At 48.6% G+C, this 16,741-nt stretch overlaps 1 protein-coding gene across 2 annotated transcripts in view; it reads right to left on the bottom strand.

Moving 5' to 3' along the window:
* Positions 1-1,158, bottom strand: part of CORO1C (coronin 1C) — a 76,620-nt gene extending 75,462 nt beyond the window's left edge. The window contains exon 1 of one of the 2 annotated variants that reach the window (XM_059875988.1): positions 1,026-1,158. In XM_059875988.1, coding sequence (XP_059731971.1) covers positions 1,026-1,128 — 103 coding nt within the window. In that variant the 5' untranslated portion in view covers positions 1,129-1,158. 2 annotated transcript variants of the gene reach the window in all.
* Between the last annotated feature and the right edge of the window lie 15,583 nt (positions 1,159-16,741).

The following is a 16,741-nucleotide window of genomic DNA, read 5'->3' as shown; positions in this document are numbered from 1 at the left end:
CCGAGGCCAGACCGCCGCCCTCACCTCTCCCAAGCAGAACCCAGCTCCCCCAGACCCCACTCGAGCCCGGCCCCTGGCACCCCCCCAACTCGCTCCCCAGGGCGGCTCAAGCCCCGCCTCCAGGCCTGGCGCCCCCGGGCTCAGCGCCTTGGCCTCTCGCAGCCCCACCCCACCCAAGACCCCACCCAACCCGGCGGAGCCCTGACCCCTACAATCCTTCCCGGGGTAGCCCCATTCCCACGCGGCTTCTCACCCGTCCAGGAGGGTTCCGGACCCCTAAAAGTCTCCCCTGAGCAGCCTCCTCCCCACAGGCGACCTGGGTTCACTCTCCTCAGGCCGAGCGGTTCGGTCCTCAACTCCCCGCCCCGCCGGACCCCAAGTCTCCCGAAGCAGCCCCGACCCCTGCCTCTTGCACACCGGCCAGGGCGGGCCCCCGACCCAGGGACCCGCGCTGCGCGCGCCCACCCAGCCCTGTCCGCTCCACCGGGCCCTGCCCTACGGCCCGCCGGCTCCTGTCAGCCGGCGCCCGCACATGCTGAGAGGACAGATCCGTCCACCCGCCCCGCTTGCTCCCAAGCGGCCCTGCCGGGCGCGCGCAGCTCACCAGGGCCGAGGTGCCTGAGGCGCGGCTGCCGAAGTCCCCACTGCAAAGCCCGGCAAAGCCTCCAACCGCTACCGCCTCCCGCCTGGCACTGAGCGCAGCGCGGGGGAGGGGCGCGGACAGCCGCCACCGCCCCCGCCGCCGCACGCAGGCCCCGCCCCCGCGCCGTGCCGCGCCCAACCAGGGCCGCTGCGCTGCGGCACGCCACGCCTACTTCCGGGAGGGGAAGCCCGCTTCCCACCCAGCGTTCCACGCCTCACTCTCCCTAGCGCCTCCTCTGGTCGCGCCGAGGGATGCAGGTGGGCCTTGGAAGAAGGCGGTGCCCAAGTGCAAGCACCGCCCACTAGCCCTCGGAGTGACCGGAGAGCCACGCCCACTGCTCCCTCAGAACTGGGAGCGGCGACCTTAGAGCCCGCCCACTGACCTGCTTGGTTCAGCCGAGCCACATTCCCTGGCTGCTCAAAAATTCCCCCAGAGTCCCTTAAAACTGGAACATCAGCTCCTCTAAGCTCCGCCCACTGCCCCATCCGAACCCTTCGCCGGCTTCTTGGGTCCTTAAGCCTAGCTCCCCTCCCATTCCTTCAGAACTGTCCCTTCTGCGTCACAAACCCAGTCCCAACTTCTAGAAGCTCCGCCCACGGGCGAACTACCCTTATTTGTGGCATCGCAATTCCCGCCCGGGAGTTGGCGATGGACAGGGAGGCCTGGCGTGCTGCGGCCCATGGGGTCGCAAAGAGTCGGACACGACTGAATTCCCGCCCAGGGCCCATCTAACTGTTTTAAATATCAAGCTCCGCCCAGAACCCTCGAATCCCCGCCTCTGGCTCCCGAAGCTCCGCCTCTGCAGCCAGCACACCCTCCCACCGCTCTGGGAACTCCTGAGGCTGATCTTCATTCCACTACACCTTGTCACTTTGCTAGCACAAGGTGGCGGCCCCTGGACTCCCACACTCGCGTATCCCCCACCACTACACAGGAGGGCCTATCTTGACCCAATTTCGCAGGTGGGGAAATGAAGGATTACAGGGTCTCTCCCTTTCTTTTCCTGGCCGAAGTCCCTCACTTAATAACTGGGCGACCCAGGCCTAAAAAAGTCAGAGCGCGGGGCTTCGGGTCCATCTCTGCTGCCGTCAGACTGTGTGTCCTGGGGCAGTTGCCTTCATCTCTCTGGACCTGAATTTCCTGATCTATAGCGTGAAGCTGTCCTCTTGATAGCCAGAGTCCCTTTCTCAAATACCAAGCTCTGAAATGACAAGATTTGGGGAAGCTAATCTTCAGGCCTGGTAAACTGAACTGACAAAGCAGATCTTCTGATGGGGTAGGCTATTTACTTCCCAAAGCAAAACACCTTTGCAGTTAACAGTGAGGAATTTTTCATTTTCAGCATCAGCCAGAGAAGTGTGTGTTATGTAAAGCAGGGTCCACCTGAACCAAAACAGCTATCAAAGCAAATTATGTTTCCTCTCTAAGCCTCAGGGTTTTGGGGGGTGAGCAGGCTGCACTGTACAGTATATGGAATCTTAGTTCCCCAGGGATCAAACCAGCACCCCCTACATTGGACCCACAGCCCTAACCACTGGCCCACCTAAGCCTCAGTAAAATAGAGATAGATAATAGACGCACCTTAGGAAGGATTCCATGAGGTCCCAGTTAGTAATACACTTATCAAGCAGCCTGACTTGGCATAAGCCCTCAGTTAGTCATTACGCTAAACATTAAAACGCCTCTCTGGCAACATGACAGAATAGAAAAAACATGGACTTTAGATTCTGACAGACTTGGCTCTAAATCCAGGCTCTACTTCTTACCAGTTGTGTGACCTCGGGCAAGTCACTTCCCCTCTCTGCACCCAGCCCTCCGCCTTTATATAGTGGGATTCATCCAAGTGCTTACTTCAGGGAATGGTTTTGAAGATTCAGGAGTTTAGAGTCAATGAATTAAGGCATGGCAAAGCATCCAGCATAGTGCCTGGCATTCAGAGGGTATTTAAAATGTGTTGATTCCCATCTCCCAGTTCTATAAATGATAAAATTAAAGCAAAATTTCCCAGGACATCAATTCCCCACAGATGACACCACCATACCACAACCATGAAATATACTGAGAAGGATCCCAAGGCATCTGTCTTCCAGTTTTATCCTTAGGGTGAGGAAGATGATTCTTGGACAGAAAGGATCCAAAGCCAGAAGCAATGCCACATCCCCAGCTCACCCCACACCTGACCCAAATGTGCTCAGTGGAGAGCTGCTACTTCCAGAAGCAGCTGGAAAATTGCATACCTCTTTGAGGAAAAAAAAAAATCATCCCATTGTTCTTGAATCCATAGCAACCTCTTCAAGGGTTCGAAAGGAAACCTTGGGTCTGTCCAAGTTGGCCCCAAATGGAGAGATTTAGGTGCAGGTAAGATGCGTGATTTGTAAGTCTTCTGCTCTCAAAAGCTGCTGATTTCTGAAATAGCCTTAAAAGATAGACGCTAAATGACGGTGAATTTAGTGATCAGGAAAAAGAAGAATGGTCCCATATCCTACATGATACACATGCCAGCTCATGTATGAAGAAGAAAGAACTGTGAGACCTGCATTTGGAAGCGCCTAAGAAAATCTTTTTTTCTAGTTTCTCTTAGTAGCAAATGGGGACCTTAGTCTTAGGTTGCCAGGGCAACATGGAAGCTGAGCTGGATTAGCCCCATGGAAGCATTAACAAATGATAAAACAATTAAATGAAAGACTGGAAGTAATCTCAGATTACTGGAATAATCTCAGTAGGCAAGACCCCTGCTTGAGTGACAGAAGGGGACAAAACTTGGGGAATATAAAAATTCACCCTCCATTGATCAATTTTGATTCTCACTGCTTGGAGTGCTGCTTTCTGCAAAATAGAACTAGAAATCATTGATTGGCAATGGGTAGGATGTCTTTTTCAAAAATTTATTTTACTGAAGTATAGCTGATTTATGTGTTAATTTCTACTGTATATAGTGATTCAGTTATACATGCATATACATTCTTTTTCATATTCTTTTCCATTAGGGCTCATCACAGGACATGGAATATAGTTCCCTGTGCTATACAGTAGATCTTATTGTTTATCCATTCTGTATATAATAGTCTGGAATGCCTTTCTTAATTTAAATGTTCGATTTTGTGATAATCGTAGGTACACATGTAAATATAAGAAATAATACAAAGAGGTCATGTGCTTTTTACCCCAATGGTGTGTGCTTTGCTAAGTCCCTTCAGTTGTGTCCAATTCTTTGCAACCCATGGACTCTAGCCTGCCAGGGTCCTGAGTCCATGGGATTCTCCAGGCAAGACTACTGGAGTGGGTTACTATTTCCTCCTCCAGAGGATCTTTCTGACCCAGGGATTGAACCAGTGTCTCTTACATCTCCTGCACTGGCAGGTAGGTTCTTTGACCACTAGCACCACCTGGGAAGCTCTCCCCCGGTGGTAACATCTTGCAAAACTGGAGTATAATCTCACACTCTGGATATTTATATCTTGACACAAGACAGAATATTTCCACCACCAGGAAGATCCCTGACATTGCCCTTTTACAGCCACCCCCACTTCCCTCCTGCCCCCATTCCCTCCTAACCTCGGGCAACAGCTCATCTGTTCTCAATTTCTATAATCTTTGTGATTTTAAGAATGACAAATGGGACTTCCCTGGTATTCCCCTGATTAAGAATCCACCTGTCAATGCGGGGGACCCAGCTGTGATCCTTGGTCCAGGAAGATCCCATCTGCTGAGGGGCAACTAGGCCCAAGTCCCACAGCTACTGAGCCTCTGGGCCCTAGAGCCCATGCTCTGCAACAAGAGAAGTCATTGCAATGGAAAACCTGGGCACCACAATGAAGGGTAGCCCCGCTTGCTACAACTAGAGAACACCCACTCACAGCAATGAAAGACCCAGTGCAGCCAAAAAGTACATGTGTGTGTGTGTGTGTGAAGTCGCTCAGTCGTGTTCGACTCTTTGCGACCCTGTGGACTGTAGCCTGCCAGGCTGCTCTATCCGTGGGATTCTTCAGGCAAGAATACTGGAGTGGGTTGCCATTTCCTTCTCCAGGGGATCTTCCCAACCCAGGGATCGAACCCAGGTCTCCTGCATTATAGGCAGAAGCTTTATCCTCTGAGCTACCAGGGAAGCCCTTAAAAAGTACATAAATGTTTAAAAAAAAAGAATGACAAATGAATTCATTTTTTTAAACATTTAAAAAGTACATAAATGTTTAAAAAAAAAAGAATGACAAATGAATTCATATATTGTATGAACACTTCAGTACTCTTGCCTGGAAAATCCCATGGATGGAGGAGCCTGGTAGGCTGCAGTCCATGGGATGGCTAAGAGTCGGGCACGACTGAGCAACTTCCCTTTCACTTTTCACTTTCATGCATTGGAGAAGGAAATGGCAACCCACTCCAGTTTTCTTGCCTGGAGTATCCCAGGGACAGAGGAGCCTAGTGGGTTGCCGTCTATGGGGTTGCACAGAGTCAGACACGACTAAAGCGACTTAGCAGCAGCAGCCGCAGCCACAGCAGCAGCTGAGGGCTGGCTTTTTCTCACTCAGTATAACTCTCTGGAGATGGCACCTAGACTGTTACATGTTTGTTCCTTATTTCTTTTTGTTGTTAGTTTTTCATTTTTCCTTTGTCCCTTATTATGACTAAGTAATATTCCATAGAGAGCAGAATTTGTTTAACCCTTTATCCATTGAAGAACATCTGGGCTGTTTCCTGTTTGGAATCATTTGTTATGAATAAAGCTGCTATGAACACTATACACATTCATGTACAGGTTTTTGTGTGAACACAGGTCCTCATTTCTCCTGGAAAAATGTCCAGGAGTTTAATTGCTGGGTCATATGGTACAGGCAGACCTCAGAGATACTGTGGGTTCAGTCTTAGACCATCATAATGAGTCCATGCACAACAGCCCTATTGGACTGAGCTGACGGTAGAAACTCTGATGTAATGACTGGTCCTGCCATTTCCTGGCTCTGACATCTTAGACAAGTCGTGTTACCTCCCTGGGCTTCACCTTCCTTATCTCTTCAATGGGGAGAAATAACAATAACCTATGATTATGTTTGTGTGTGTACCTGCTACAGATCTTCAATACAAATAAATGATATGATGGAGCTTGTACTTATTAACCACATACTGCTCACCAGGCCCAGAGTTAACCAACTTGCCAAACACTAACTCTTTGACTCCTCGTAAGTTGACGGGAAATAATATGGCTTTTTAAAAATCAGTGTTTTACAGAGGTGGAAACAGGTTTGTTACGCAGTAAGAACTAACTGATACAAACTGAAAAGACCTCGGTAGAGGCATTCTATATGGGCTCAGTAATTCCATTCTCAGAAATTTAACCTAAGGCAATAATCATGGTGACATGCAAAAACACAATCAACTCTCATTACTCAAGAGATATATTCTATAAAATCACCACACACACTAAATGAGTGAATATTGAATCATTAATTCTGGGAGAAATATAAAATAAGGTTCCTACAGGCTTCTGGTCACATGTTCGCCAACCAATCATATATAACATGGTTTTATATATAACGTGTGCTTCTGCTTGAAGACATCTTATTTAACATGTACATTGTTGAGATATATATATGTGAATGTGTGTGTGTGTGTAGTTGATTCAACTTTCCAGGTGGTACAGTGGTAAAGAATCTGCCTGCCAATGCAGGAGATGCGGGTTTGATCCCTGGGTTGGAAAGAATCATCCCTGGAGAAGGAAATGACAACCCACTTCTTGCCTGGGAAATTCCATGGACAAAGGTCCCTGGCGGGCTGCAGTCCATGGGGTCTCAAAGAGTTGGACATGACTGAGCAACTGAGCACACACGCACGCACGGAGTTGATTCACCAACACTGAACTGACAGCCAGTAACAGCACAGCTCATGCCCGAATGAAACGAACACATGTATTTTCTCCATAAGGCACCGTACATCCTTCTTGTCCTCAGTTACTCTAAACAGCACTTCATCACTATACTTGGGTGCCATTATAAGTAGCAAAATCATGCCACAACACACAAATGCTAAAAATGTGGTACTCGATTTATAGGGAAAGGATACTTGTTTACAGTACGAACTGAAACAAGAAGACAGAGCTTTACCTCCTTCAACCTCAGCTGGCAACCTGTGCATTGAGTAACTCAAATTTTTCTCCACTCTGAATGCGCACATGCCCACAAATGACTAATAAAGGACAGTGAGTATGGTTTTGTGGGGGGGTCACAAATTTTAACGAGTAGCTGAATTTGAAAATATAGAGTCCACAAATAATGAAGATTAACTGTTTATATGTGGAAGAATGCTTATCACACCACTATCTGCTAGGGAAACAGCCCTCAAGGGAAACAGTGAGACGAGATGGATTAATATCAATACACTCCAGGGTAGGAACTGGACAGAAGGCTATAAATGAGGGACACGATCAGAAAGACAGATAGGGCTAGGCTCTGGAGACAATGCACAACAGCCAGAAATGTCTGCACCTCGCCCTGGAGGCAAAAATGACTTCCCAGAACCCAACCACTGCCCTCTCCTTTCATGGGGTCCATGGTCTCTGCCTCCACGTGTCCAGGTAAAACCTGGACAACATGAGTCAAGGAGTATGGCTTCAGCCTTTTCCCCTGTGAATCCTGACTATTTCCAGGCTGCCAGGAGCCACAGGAGATTTTTAAGCAGTAAAAGTAAAAAAATTTTATGGAAGAATATTTGTTGTTTAATGATACATAAAAATATTCCAGATGCTGTTAGATGAAAAAGGCAGGTCAAAAAACAGTATGTCCTGTTTTTATAAAACACACATTTTGTAATAGTATTTTTGCATCTATGCTCATCAGTGATACTGGCCGGTAATTTTCTTTACACATACTATAATAGAAATGATCTCTGAGTGACAGGATCCACGTTATGGGTGAGTTTCCATGTTACACTTCCTGTTTTGTGTTTTCTACTTCTTTTGCAAAGTTCATTCAATGATATACATTTTGAAAAACATTATCTTTTTAAAGGGAAAGGAGAAATTCTATAAATTCAAGGTGTTATCTCCAGACTCCAAGCCCAGTGTCACCCTCTGACAACCTCAGCAGAACCCCAGCTGGAACAATTTCTCCACACAATGCTCCTGTAAAGTTTCCAAAATTTAAACATGAATTTTGGGAAAAAAAAAAAATCACTCAACCGCGTCAATCTCATTACTGAAATTGAGGTTTATTACAAACCTTGCAAACTGCCCAGGCAGTCTGCAGCAGCAAGAGCTGCAGCTTCCAAAGCTCAACCTGGCCTCCCCTTGCAAACCAGGTGCCTCAGCCTCACCTGAGAAGGGAACTCTTGTTCATAATAGCAACAAGAAAGGCTTAGACCAGAGGTTCTCAACCAGGCCGGGGGCAGTTTTGCTCCCCACTTCCTGCCCAGGGACATCTGGCATTGTCTGGAGACATTTTTGGTTGTCACAGCTGCTGTCACAGCTAGGAGGGCGCTGCTGGCATCTAATGTATATAATAATGAGAGATGCGCTTGATATCCTGCAGTGCACAGAACAGGCCCCATCCCAGCCCACAACAAAAAAGGCTTAGGTCCCAGGAGTCAGTGGTGGTGAGATCGAGAAACCCTGGGTCAAACATGTACTGTGCTGTGCTTAGTTGCTCAGTCGTTGTCCGACTCTTGGCGACCCCATGGACTGTAGCCCACCAGGATCCTCTGTCCATGGGGATTCTCCAGGCAAGAATACTGGAAAGGGTTGCCATGCCCTCCTCCAGGGGATCTTCCCAACCTAGGGATCAAACCCAGATCTCCCATATTGCAGGTGGATTCTTTACCATCTGAGTCACCAGGGAAGCCAACACAGAACCTTATTAAGTCTGGCTGCACCAGGGGATTTACAGGAAAGATTCCATTTAATCCTCATAGCAATCCTACCTAGGAGATAGGGCCCATTATTCGCCCATTTTACAGAAGAAGAAACTGAGGCGTCTGCTCGGCAGGAAACCTGAGATTATGACTCCATCTTGCAGAATCAGGAATCGTGTTGAAGGAAGGGGACTTCCCTGGGTGGTCCCGTGGTTAAGATTCCATACTTCCAATGCAGGATATGCAGGTTTGATCCCTGGCCGGGGAACTAAGATCCCACATGCTGCGAGGTGCAGTCAAAAACAAAACAAGAATCATGTTGCAGGAATTCGTGGTCAGTCCAATGATTGGGACCAGGGACCATGGGTCCTGGTTGGGACCTGGTTGGGTCCAGTGCTTTCACTGGCAAGGATGAGGTTGATCCCTGGTCGGGGAACTAAGATCCCACGTGCCACACAGCGTGGTACAGCTAAAAAAAAAAAAAAAAATTTCCTAACTCAGCACCTACACTCTTCTCTCCCCACACCCTGTACCCAAACTGCTGAGACACTGTTGTCTCAGGGCTGCATTTGGAACTTAACGGGTGCTGTGCTCTCGTGCAGAATCAGAACTCCCTGAACACGCAGAGGGACATCACACCAGCCTGCGGTTCTCGGGGCCACAGGAGCCCCTGTCGAGTGGTTTGGATTTGTTCCCTTTTTCTTTACAAGTTTTGATGTTAGTCCCCATCAGTGGCTACCTTTCCCAGCAGAAGAGCTGGATGGAGGATCATCTCTCTTCCCCAAGGAAGTGTACCTCCATTTCTGAGAGGCGAGAAAAATGGCTTTTCCCAAAGGGAGGCTGAGATGGGAGAACAAATGCTCTGAGACACAGACGCTTTTGCCTCCCAAACTGCTAGTAGTAGGAAGGAACCGTGTGATGTGGGGTCTAGGGAGCTCTCCTTCCGTGTCTGCAGGATGCAGAAATTCTTCCAGCTGATATATTCCCGGTGCCTAGAACAGTGCCTGGCAATAGTATGTGTTCGTTGCTCAGTTGTGTCCGACTCTTTGTGACCCCATGGATGGTAGCCTGCCAGGCTTCTCTGCCTATGGAATTCTTCAGGCAATAATACTGGAGTGGACCCAAAAAAATAATAATAATAATAATACTGGAGTGGGTAGCTATTCCCTTCTCCAGTAGATCTTCCCAACCCAGGCATGGTACCATTTCACTGGGGGACCCTCAAATGTTGACCAGTCCCCTCTGTGTCCTAGTCACCTGTTCTGTGTATCTCATGGCCAGCAATGGAGGAATGTAGGACCTTTCTGAAATATGGATCAATGAAAAAATACTTTCCTTGTAGAAGGTGGAATAAAACAGCAAAAAAAAAAAAAAAGTACACAGCAACTTCCTTTACAGGGCACACGCTATGCCACAGACTTTGGGCACAGCTCTCTTCATGCTTTGCCTCATTTAATCCTTCCCTAAACCCCATGAAATGAAAGTCGCTCAGTCGTGTCTGACTCTTCAAGACCCCATGGATTCTCCAGGCCAGAATACTGGAGTGGGTAGCCTTTCCCTTCTCCAGGGGATCTTCCCAACCCAGGTCTCCTGCATTGCAGGCAGATTCTTTACCATTTGAACCACCAGGGAAGCCCAAGAATACTGGAGTGGGCAGCCTATCCCTTCTCCAGTGGATCTTCCCGACCCAGGAATCAAACCAGGGTCTCCTGCATTGCAGGTGGATTCTTTACCAGCTGAGCTAACAGGGAAGCCCAGTACTGTGAGAAGTAGCTGGAATATGGACGTTATATTAAATATTATTTTTTTAAAAAAATAAAGCTGCAGAGTTAAAAGGGCTTCCCAGGTAGCACAGTGATAAAGAATGTGCCTACCAATGCAGGAGACACAAGAGATGCAGGTTCACTCCCTGGGTGAGGAAGATCCCCTGGAGAAGGGAATGGCAACCCACTCCAGTATTCTTGCCTGGGAAGTCCCATGGACGGAGGAGCCTGGCGGGCTACAGTCAATGGGGTCACAGAGAGCTGGACACAACTGAGCAACTGAGCACACGCGCACACACACAGAGTTAAAAGAACGCTGGCTGAGGACTCAGACTGCCTGGGTTTATATCCTGGCCAGGCCATTTACCAGTGAAAGAGCTAACCTCCCTGGGCCACGCCTCCCCATCTGCAAAATGGGAATGTGATACTAGCAGCAGCTTCATAGGGCTGTTATGAAGATTAAGTGAGTGAAGGAATATAAACACTGAAAACAAGGTCCGGCGCATAGCTGGCCCTCAGTGCATGCCAACTGTCGTCATTAACACGACTTCACAGATGAAGACACTGAGGTTCAAAGTCGTGACTGCATTGATTAATTTCACTTGGCTAGTTGATGGTGCGCAGAATCGTGGACCCTGGTCTGACAAATTCTTGTAACAGCTCCATCATTCCTGGAAGTTCCAGGACCATCTGCCCACCACCCAGGGTCCTGCCTCTGCAGCCAGAGTTCCAGCTCCAGAGTCAGTGAGGACTTGCTCAGTCAGTTCCTAGCTACACAAATGGATTATAGAATGATTCCTCAGAAATCCATGCCCAGTCTCAAAACCCATGGGAAAGACCTGGTTACAGCAATTATAAAATTGCATTGCAATAATTTGCTTTTCTGGTCATCTTCCCTCACAGAAATAGCTACCGACCATTACAGGTCTGTGTGCTGAGTGTCCATAGGCAGACACTGTCTTATTTAATCTGCACAATAAGCTGGGAAGGTGCATTGATTAGACCTAGTCTACAGATCAAGAATAGAGGCTCTGACTGCTGCAGGCATGCGTGTGCAGTCACACAGTCGGGATTCAAATAAGAAGCTGTCTTGTTTTGTGATGCGGACTCATTCAAGGCTATATTACCAATAGCAACACAGTCAGTACTCGTTAGAAACAGACTCACAGACCCAGGGAACAGATTTGTGGTTGCCACGGGGCAGGGGGAGGGATGAATAAAGAGTTTGGGATTAGGAGATGCAAACTATTATCTATAGTATGAATGAACAACAAGGTCCTATACTGTACTGTACTGTATAGCACGGGGAACTATAATCAATACCCTGTGATAAGCCATAATGGGAAAGGATATGAAAAAGAATATATATTATAGACAGATATATAACCAAATCGCTTTACTATACTGCAGAAATTAACACAACATTGTAAATCAACTATACTTCAATAAAATTAAAAATATACGTATATGAATCTGTCGTGTTTCCTGATGTGAGCTCATTCGAGGCCCTGTGGGACCTTTTACTACCAACCGTAAGAAACTCAGTCCTTGTTAATTCATGCCAGGTTCTAGGTCCAGAACCAGTTGTTTCATAGGCATAGCTCATGTAAACCTCAAACCATTGCAACAGATTCTACTGTCATCTTTTCCTTTTGGAAAGGCAACTGAAGCTCAGAGAAGGGCAGAAAGCATTCCAGGGTCACACAGTTTGTTAGATAGGCTAGCTGGGATTTGAACCCAGTACATACTGTTACAACTATGGACTTTTTACACTATTTGCTGCCTCTGTGAATGACTCTAAGCGCAAAGACCATGACTTACACACCTCTGAATCATCTCAACAGTGTCTGAGATGCTGAATAAATACTTACTGAGCATACTAATGATCGAATGAATGGAGCCCTTGGTATTTCTCCAAGTGCTCAGGCAGGTTCCCCAGGTCTGTACATCACGTGGGGAATCTTCAGAGCACATGAGTCAGAGATATGGAAGCCGCTTTGCCCATGATAACCCTTATTCGAGTTGTATGTCCTCTGGTGAAATAGTCCTCGTGAGCCACATGTTTTTATCTTTGACACTTTCAAAAGCTTTTGAGAATCTAGAGAAAGCAAGGAGCAATTAACTGACAACAGACTGGGCTTTCTCTGTTGTGCAACTCAGGTTATTAGAAGTTTTAGCCGGGCACAGAAGCAAATTGTGAACATCTTTCCCTGGAAGGGCTCAAGGCCACAAATCAAAAACCAATCTGCATATGGGAACAGCCTGGAAAGGGCTGTTGGTCACATACATGCGTGTATGTGTGTTCAGTCATTTCAGTCGTGTCTGACTCTTTGTGACCCCACGGACTGTAGCCCACCAGGATCCTTTGTCCATGGGGATTCTCCAGGCAAGAATACTGGAGTGGGTTGCCACTTCCTCCTTCAGGGAATATTCCTGACCCAGGGATCAAACCAGCGTCTCTTGATTCTCCTGCATTGGCAGGTGGATTCTTTACCACTAGCGCCACCTGGGAAGCTTTGGTCACATATAGGGCCTTCCAATATACTCCGCATTTCCAGGTGGCTCAGATGGTAAAGCGTCTGCATGCAATGCGGGAGACCTGGGTTCAATCCCTGGGTTGGGAAGATCCCCTGGAGAAGGAAATGGCAACCCACTCCAGTATGCTTGCCTGGAAAATTCCATGGACAGAGGAGCCTGGTAGGCTACAGTCCATGGGATTGCAAAGAGTCGGACACAACTGAGCAACTTCACTCACTCACTCCGCATTTCCAGAGCTAATGGGAACTCCTGTCAAGAGGCCACTTTCAATCATTAGGTCAATTACATGTCAAAGTCAGTGCTGACAATCTGGCAATATAAAAAGGGAAGAAAAAAACTGGCACTCTCCATCACGCGTCTAAAGAATGCTCTGGTCTTCGGTTCAGCATATTATTTACCTATGGCTGTGAAACAAATCACCCAAAACAGGTTAGCTTAAAACAGAAATATCATTTATCCTGTCTGGTGGACTGGAGATCTGAAAGAAGCCTTCACTGTGGGTTCTGGCTCAGGGCTTCTCGTGAGTTTGAAGTCGGGTGAAAGCCAGGGCTGCAGTCAGTGGAAGGCTTGCCTGAGACCCCACTTCCATTTCCAAATTAGCCCACATGCATGGTTGACAAACAGGGGGGCTGTTGGTGTGAGGCCTCAGTTCCTCCTCAGGTCTGACTGAGTGCCCTCGGGACATGGTGGTTGGCTTCCCCGGATTGAGCGATTCAGGAAACCAAGACAGAGGCTACAATGCGTTTTGTAACTTAGCCTTGAAAGTCACACGCTGTTGGGACTTCCCAGGTGGTCCAGTGACTAAGACTCCTCCCTCCCAAAGCAGGGGGCCTGGGTTTGATTCCTGGTCAGGGCACTAGATCTCACAAGCCAAAACTAAGATCCCACGTGCTCCAGCTAAGACCCGGTGCAGCCAAATAGATTAAATAAAAATGTGAAAAAGAAAGTCACACCGTCCACTCAGGTCAGCATAATTCAGTGTGGAAGACGACATAAAGGCTGGGACTATTAGGAGGTGTGGATGGCTGGGGGGCCCCCTTGGAGGTAGGTTGCCATTTCTGAGAACCAGGTCGAAGGAAAGATGGCAAGTGCTACAAAGGATTTTAGGCACAGAGTTGTTTATCACAGCATTGTTTACAATAGTAAGCAATTGTAAACAATCTATGTGTTCTTCTACATTAAGGCAGGCTGAGTTGGCTTCAGCACAGATACCCAGAGAGGAACTGGGAGGACATTATCTCACTTTGAGCAATGGCTATTTCTGCAGGTGGGCGTGGGACTGAGTCGCATAGGTAAGAAACTGAGGTTCAGAGTGCCCCGATGTGGGACTGAATGAAATAGGAAGGAGGACAGCTCTTCATTGACAAATCCATCCTGCTAGTTTCTTTCTCCTCAATACCCCCAGGAAACTGAAACCAAGCACTTCAGCTTCTGAGCACCTGTATGGCTGAAACACCCTCTTAACCAGGCTATCTTTCCAGAGGCTTAGCAGCCTGCTATAGGGTTTGATCCCAAGAAGCAGACTGCCCAGCTCAATGTCAGGGGTCAGCTCTCATCCACTTCTCCAATCTTCTCTGTCACCTATGCTGATTAAGACACCAAGGGTTCTCCCCGGTATCCAGGGCTGGAAGGGCCACCGGAGATGCTTTCTCCTGTTAATTACCAACAGACATTTATCCCTTACTCCCTCTCCCTCCATCAGTCCAGTGGAAAATGACCAGCCATTTTCCTGACCTCCCTCCCTACCCCTGCCTCCAACACAGTAATTATCAGAGGTTGCAAAGAAAATGAGACCATTTCTGGAAGAAATCTATGGCTCCATCTGTCCCTATTTCCCTACGGCTTCCAGATCTCAAAAAGCTTTCAGTGGATGCAAACACGGGTTTTTCCAACCAGACTGCTGCAGTCTCCCTGCAGATAAAACTGAGTCCTACCCCCAGAGCCTGGGAGAATTCCATCCCTAAGGGAGAAGAGAATGAGAGCCTGAGAGAGCTGGATGCCAACTCTTACTCTGCCTCAGTCAGCAAACCAGAGGTGAGACAGAAAAAGAAGAAGCCTTCCTACTATAATCTGAACAGAGATGAAGCAGGTTGGCACATGAGCACAGGTTTTGGCAGCAAATGGACCTCATTTTGATTTCCGTCTCCGCCAAAGACATGCTGAGTGGCCTTGGGCAGGTTGCTTTGTCTCTCTGTGCCTCCCTTGCCTCTCCTTAAAAAGGGCAGAGTAAGAGGGTCTACATGGGCTTCCCTGGTGGTTCAGCGGTAAAGAATCCGCCTGCCAATGCAGGAGACGTGGATTTGATCCCTGGGTTGGGAAGATCCCCTGGAGGAGGGCACGGCAACCCACTTCAGTATTCTTGCCTGGAGAATCCCCATGGACAGAGGAGCCTGGCAGGCTACAGTTTGTGGAGTCTCAGAGATTCTGACACGACTGAGCACACACGCACACACGCTGAAGAGCGTCTACCTCTCACGGTGTTGTGAGGTGTAACGAGATCGCATTTAAAGGCTCAGCAAAGTGTATGGCACAAAATGTGAGCATGGTGAATGGTCCTCGGGATTAAAATGGGGCAGTCCCAGGAAAGAAGGGCTTCCCTTGTGGCTCAGCTGCTACAGAATCCACCTGCAATGTGGGAGACCTGGGTTCGATCCCTGGGTTGGGAAGATCCCCTGGAGAAGGGAACGGCTACCCACTCCAGTATTCTGGCCTGAAGAATTCCATGGACTATACAGTCCATGGGGTTGCAAAAAGTCAGGCATGACTGAACGACTTCCACTTCAGACCCACGGGACACCAGACTCGGGAACGGTGCCGAGAGCATACATGTGTTGTGAGTCTGGAAATACCAGCACTAAATGAATGGCATCTCTTGTTCTTTCTCTCTGGCTAAATGATTCCCACTTGGGAATCGTGGTGCTCCTTTATCACTTTATGGTTTGTTGAGCTCCAGAGGAGGAAGAGTCTGGGACGCATCCTGGGGTCAGAGCCGGAGGAGCTGGATTCAAGACCAGGCCCTGCTGGCCTAGACGGAGCCTCTGCAGAATTAGGAGAAGGTGACCAGGGTGACGGGGGCAAATTGTTGAATGCCCCTGACCTCACTTCTTCGTTTCTGAAGTGAGGATAAATAAGACACAGCCACTTGGCTGGGATGTTGAGGTCAGCCACTAGATCGCTTGTAGATGGTCAAGCAGGGTTCAAACCCCACTTACCCGACCTCACTGAATTAACTGCACCTGTTCCTCCCCCTAGTCTTTAACACACCCATCCCATTTCCCCGTGACCTGTGATCAAGCTTGGGCTTTTCCCATCTCCAAGAAAAAAATTCCCTTCCTCCACCCAGCATCGCCTTCAGTAACAGCCTTAACTCTTTCACCAACAAGCTTCTCGAGACTTGCAGCCATTTCTTCAATTCCAGTTGGCCGGGCCAGCTGTCACTGTCCTCTTCTCTCTCTCTCTCCCTCCCCGATCCCGAATCATCTCTTTCCAAAGTCACCAGAAACCTGGCTGCACCCAGGGCTGGCTGGTCCCGGTTGACAGGTGCCTAGTGATCCTGGCCCTTCAAGAACTGCTTGCCCCTGGCTTTGCTGCTGCTGCTGCTCTGGCTATATCATCTTCCGGGCACCCCCACCCCCAAGCCCCTTCTTCTTTATCTGCGTCCTTTCCTACGATGGGGGCAGGGCGTCTCTTCTCAAACCTCTACTTGGCCCACACCTCACTGCCGGCCTCCGGGCACCAAAATCCAATGGCCTCCCAGACATCTCCACGTGGCCACGGCACCAGCACCCAGACGTGAGCTCATCCTTGTCCCCCACCACCCACCTGCCTCCCTCCCAGGTCCCCACCTTAGACAACAGCCCCACCGTCCACTCAGCTGCCCGAGCCAGAACCTTGGCTCTTGAACCAGTCACCTCACGCTATCAGTTCAGCCTCCTGATGGCCTCCCGAGGTCATCGTC

Source organism: Bos taurus, chromosome 17 (genome assembly GCF_002263795.3).
Source record: "Bos taurus isolate L1 Dominette 01449 registration number 42190680 breed Hereford chromosome 17, ARS-UCD2.0, whole genome shotgun sequence".
Taxonomy (NCBI): domain Eukaryota; kingdom Metazoa; phylum Chordata; class Mammalia; order Artiodactyla; family Bovidae; genus Bos; species Bos taurus.
This window is presented reverse-complemented; position numbering and strand designations above follow the sequence as displayed.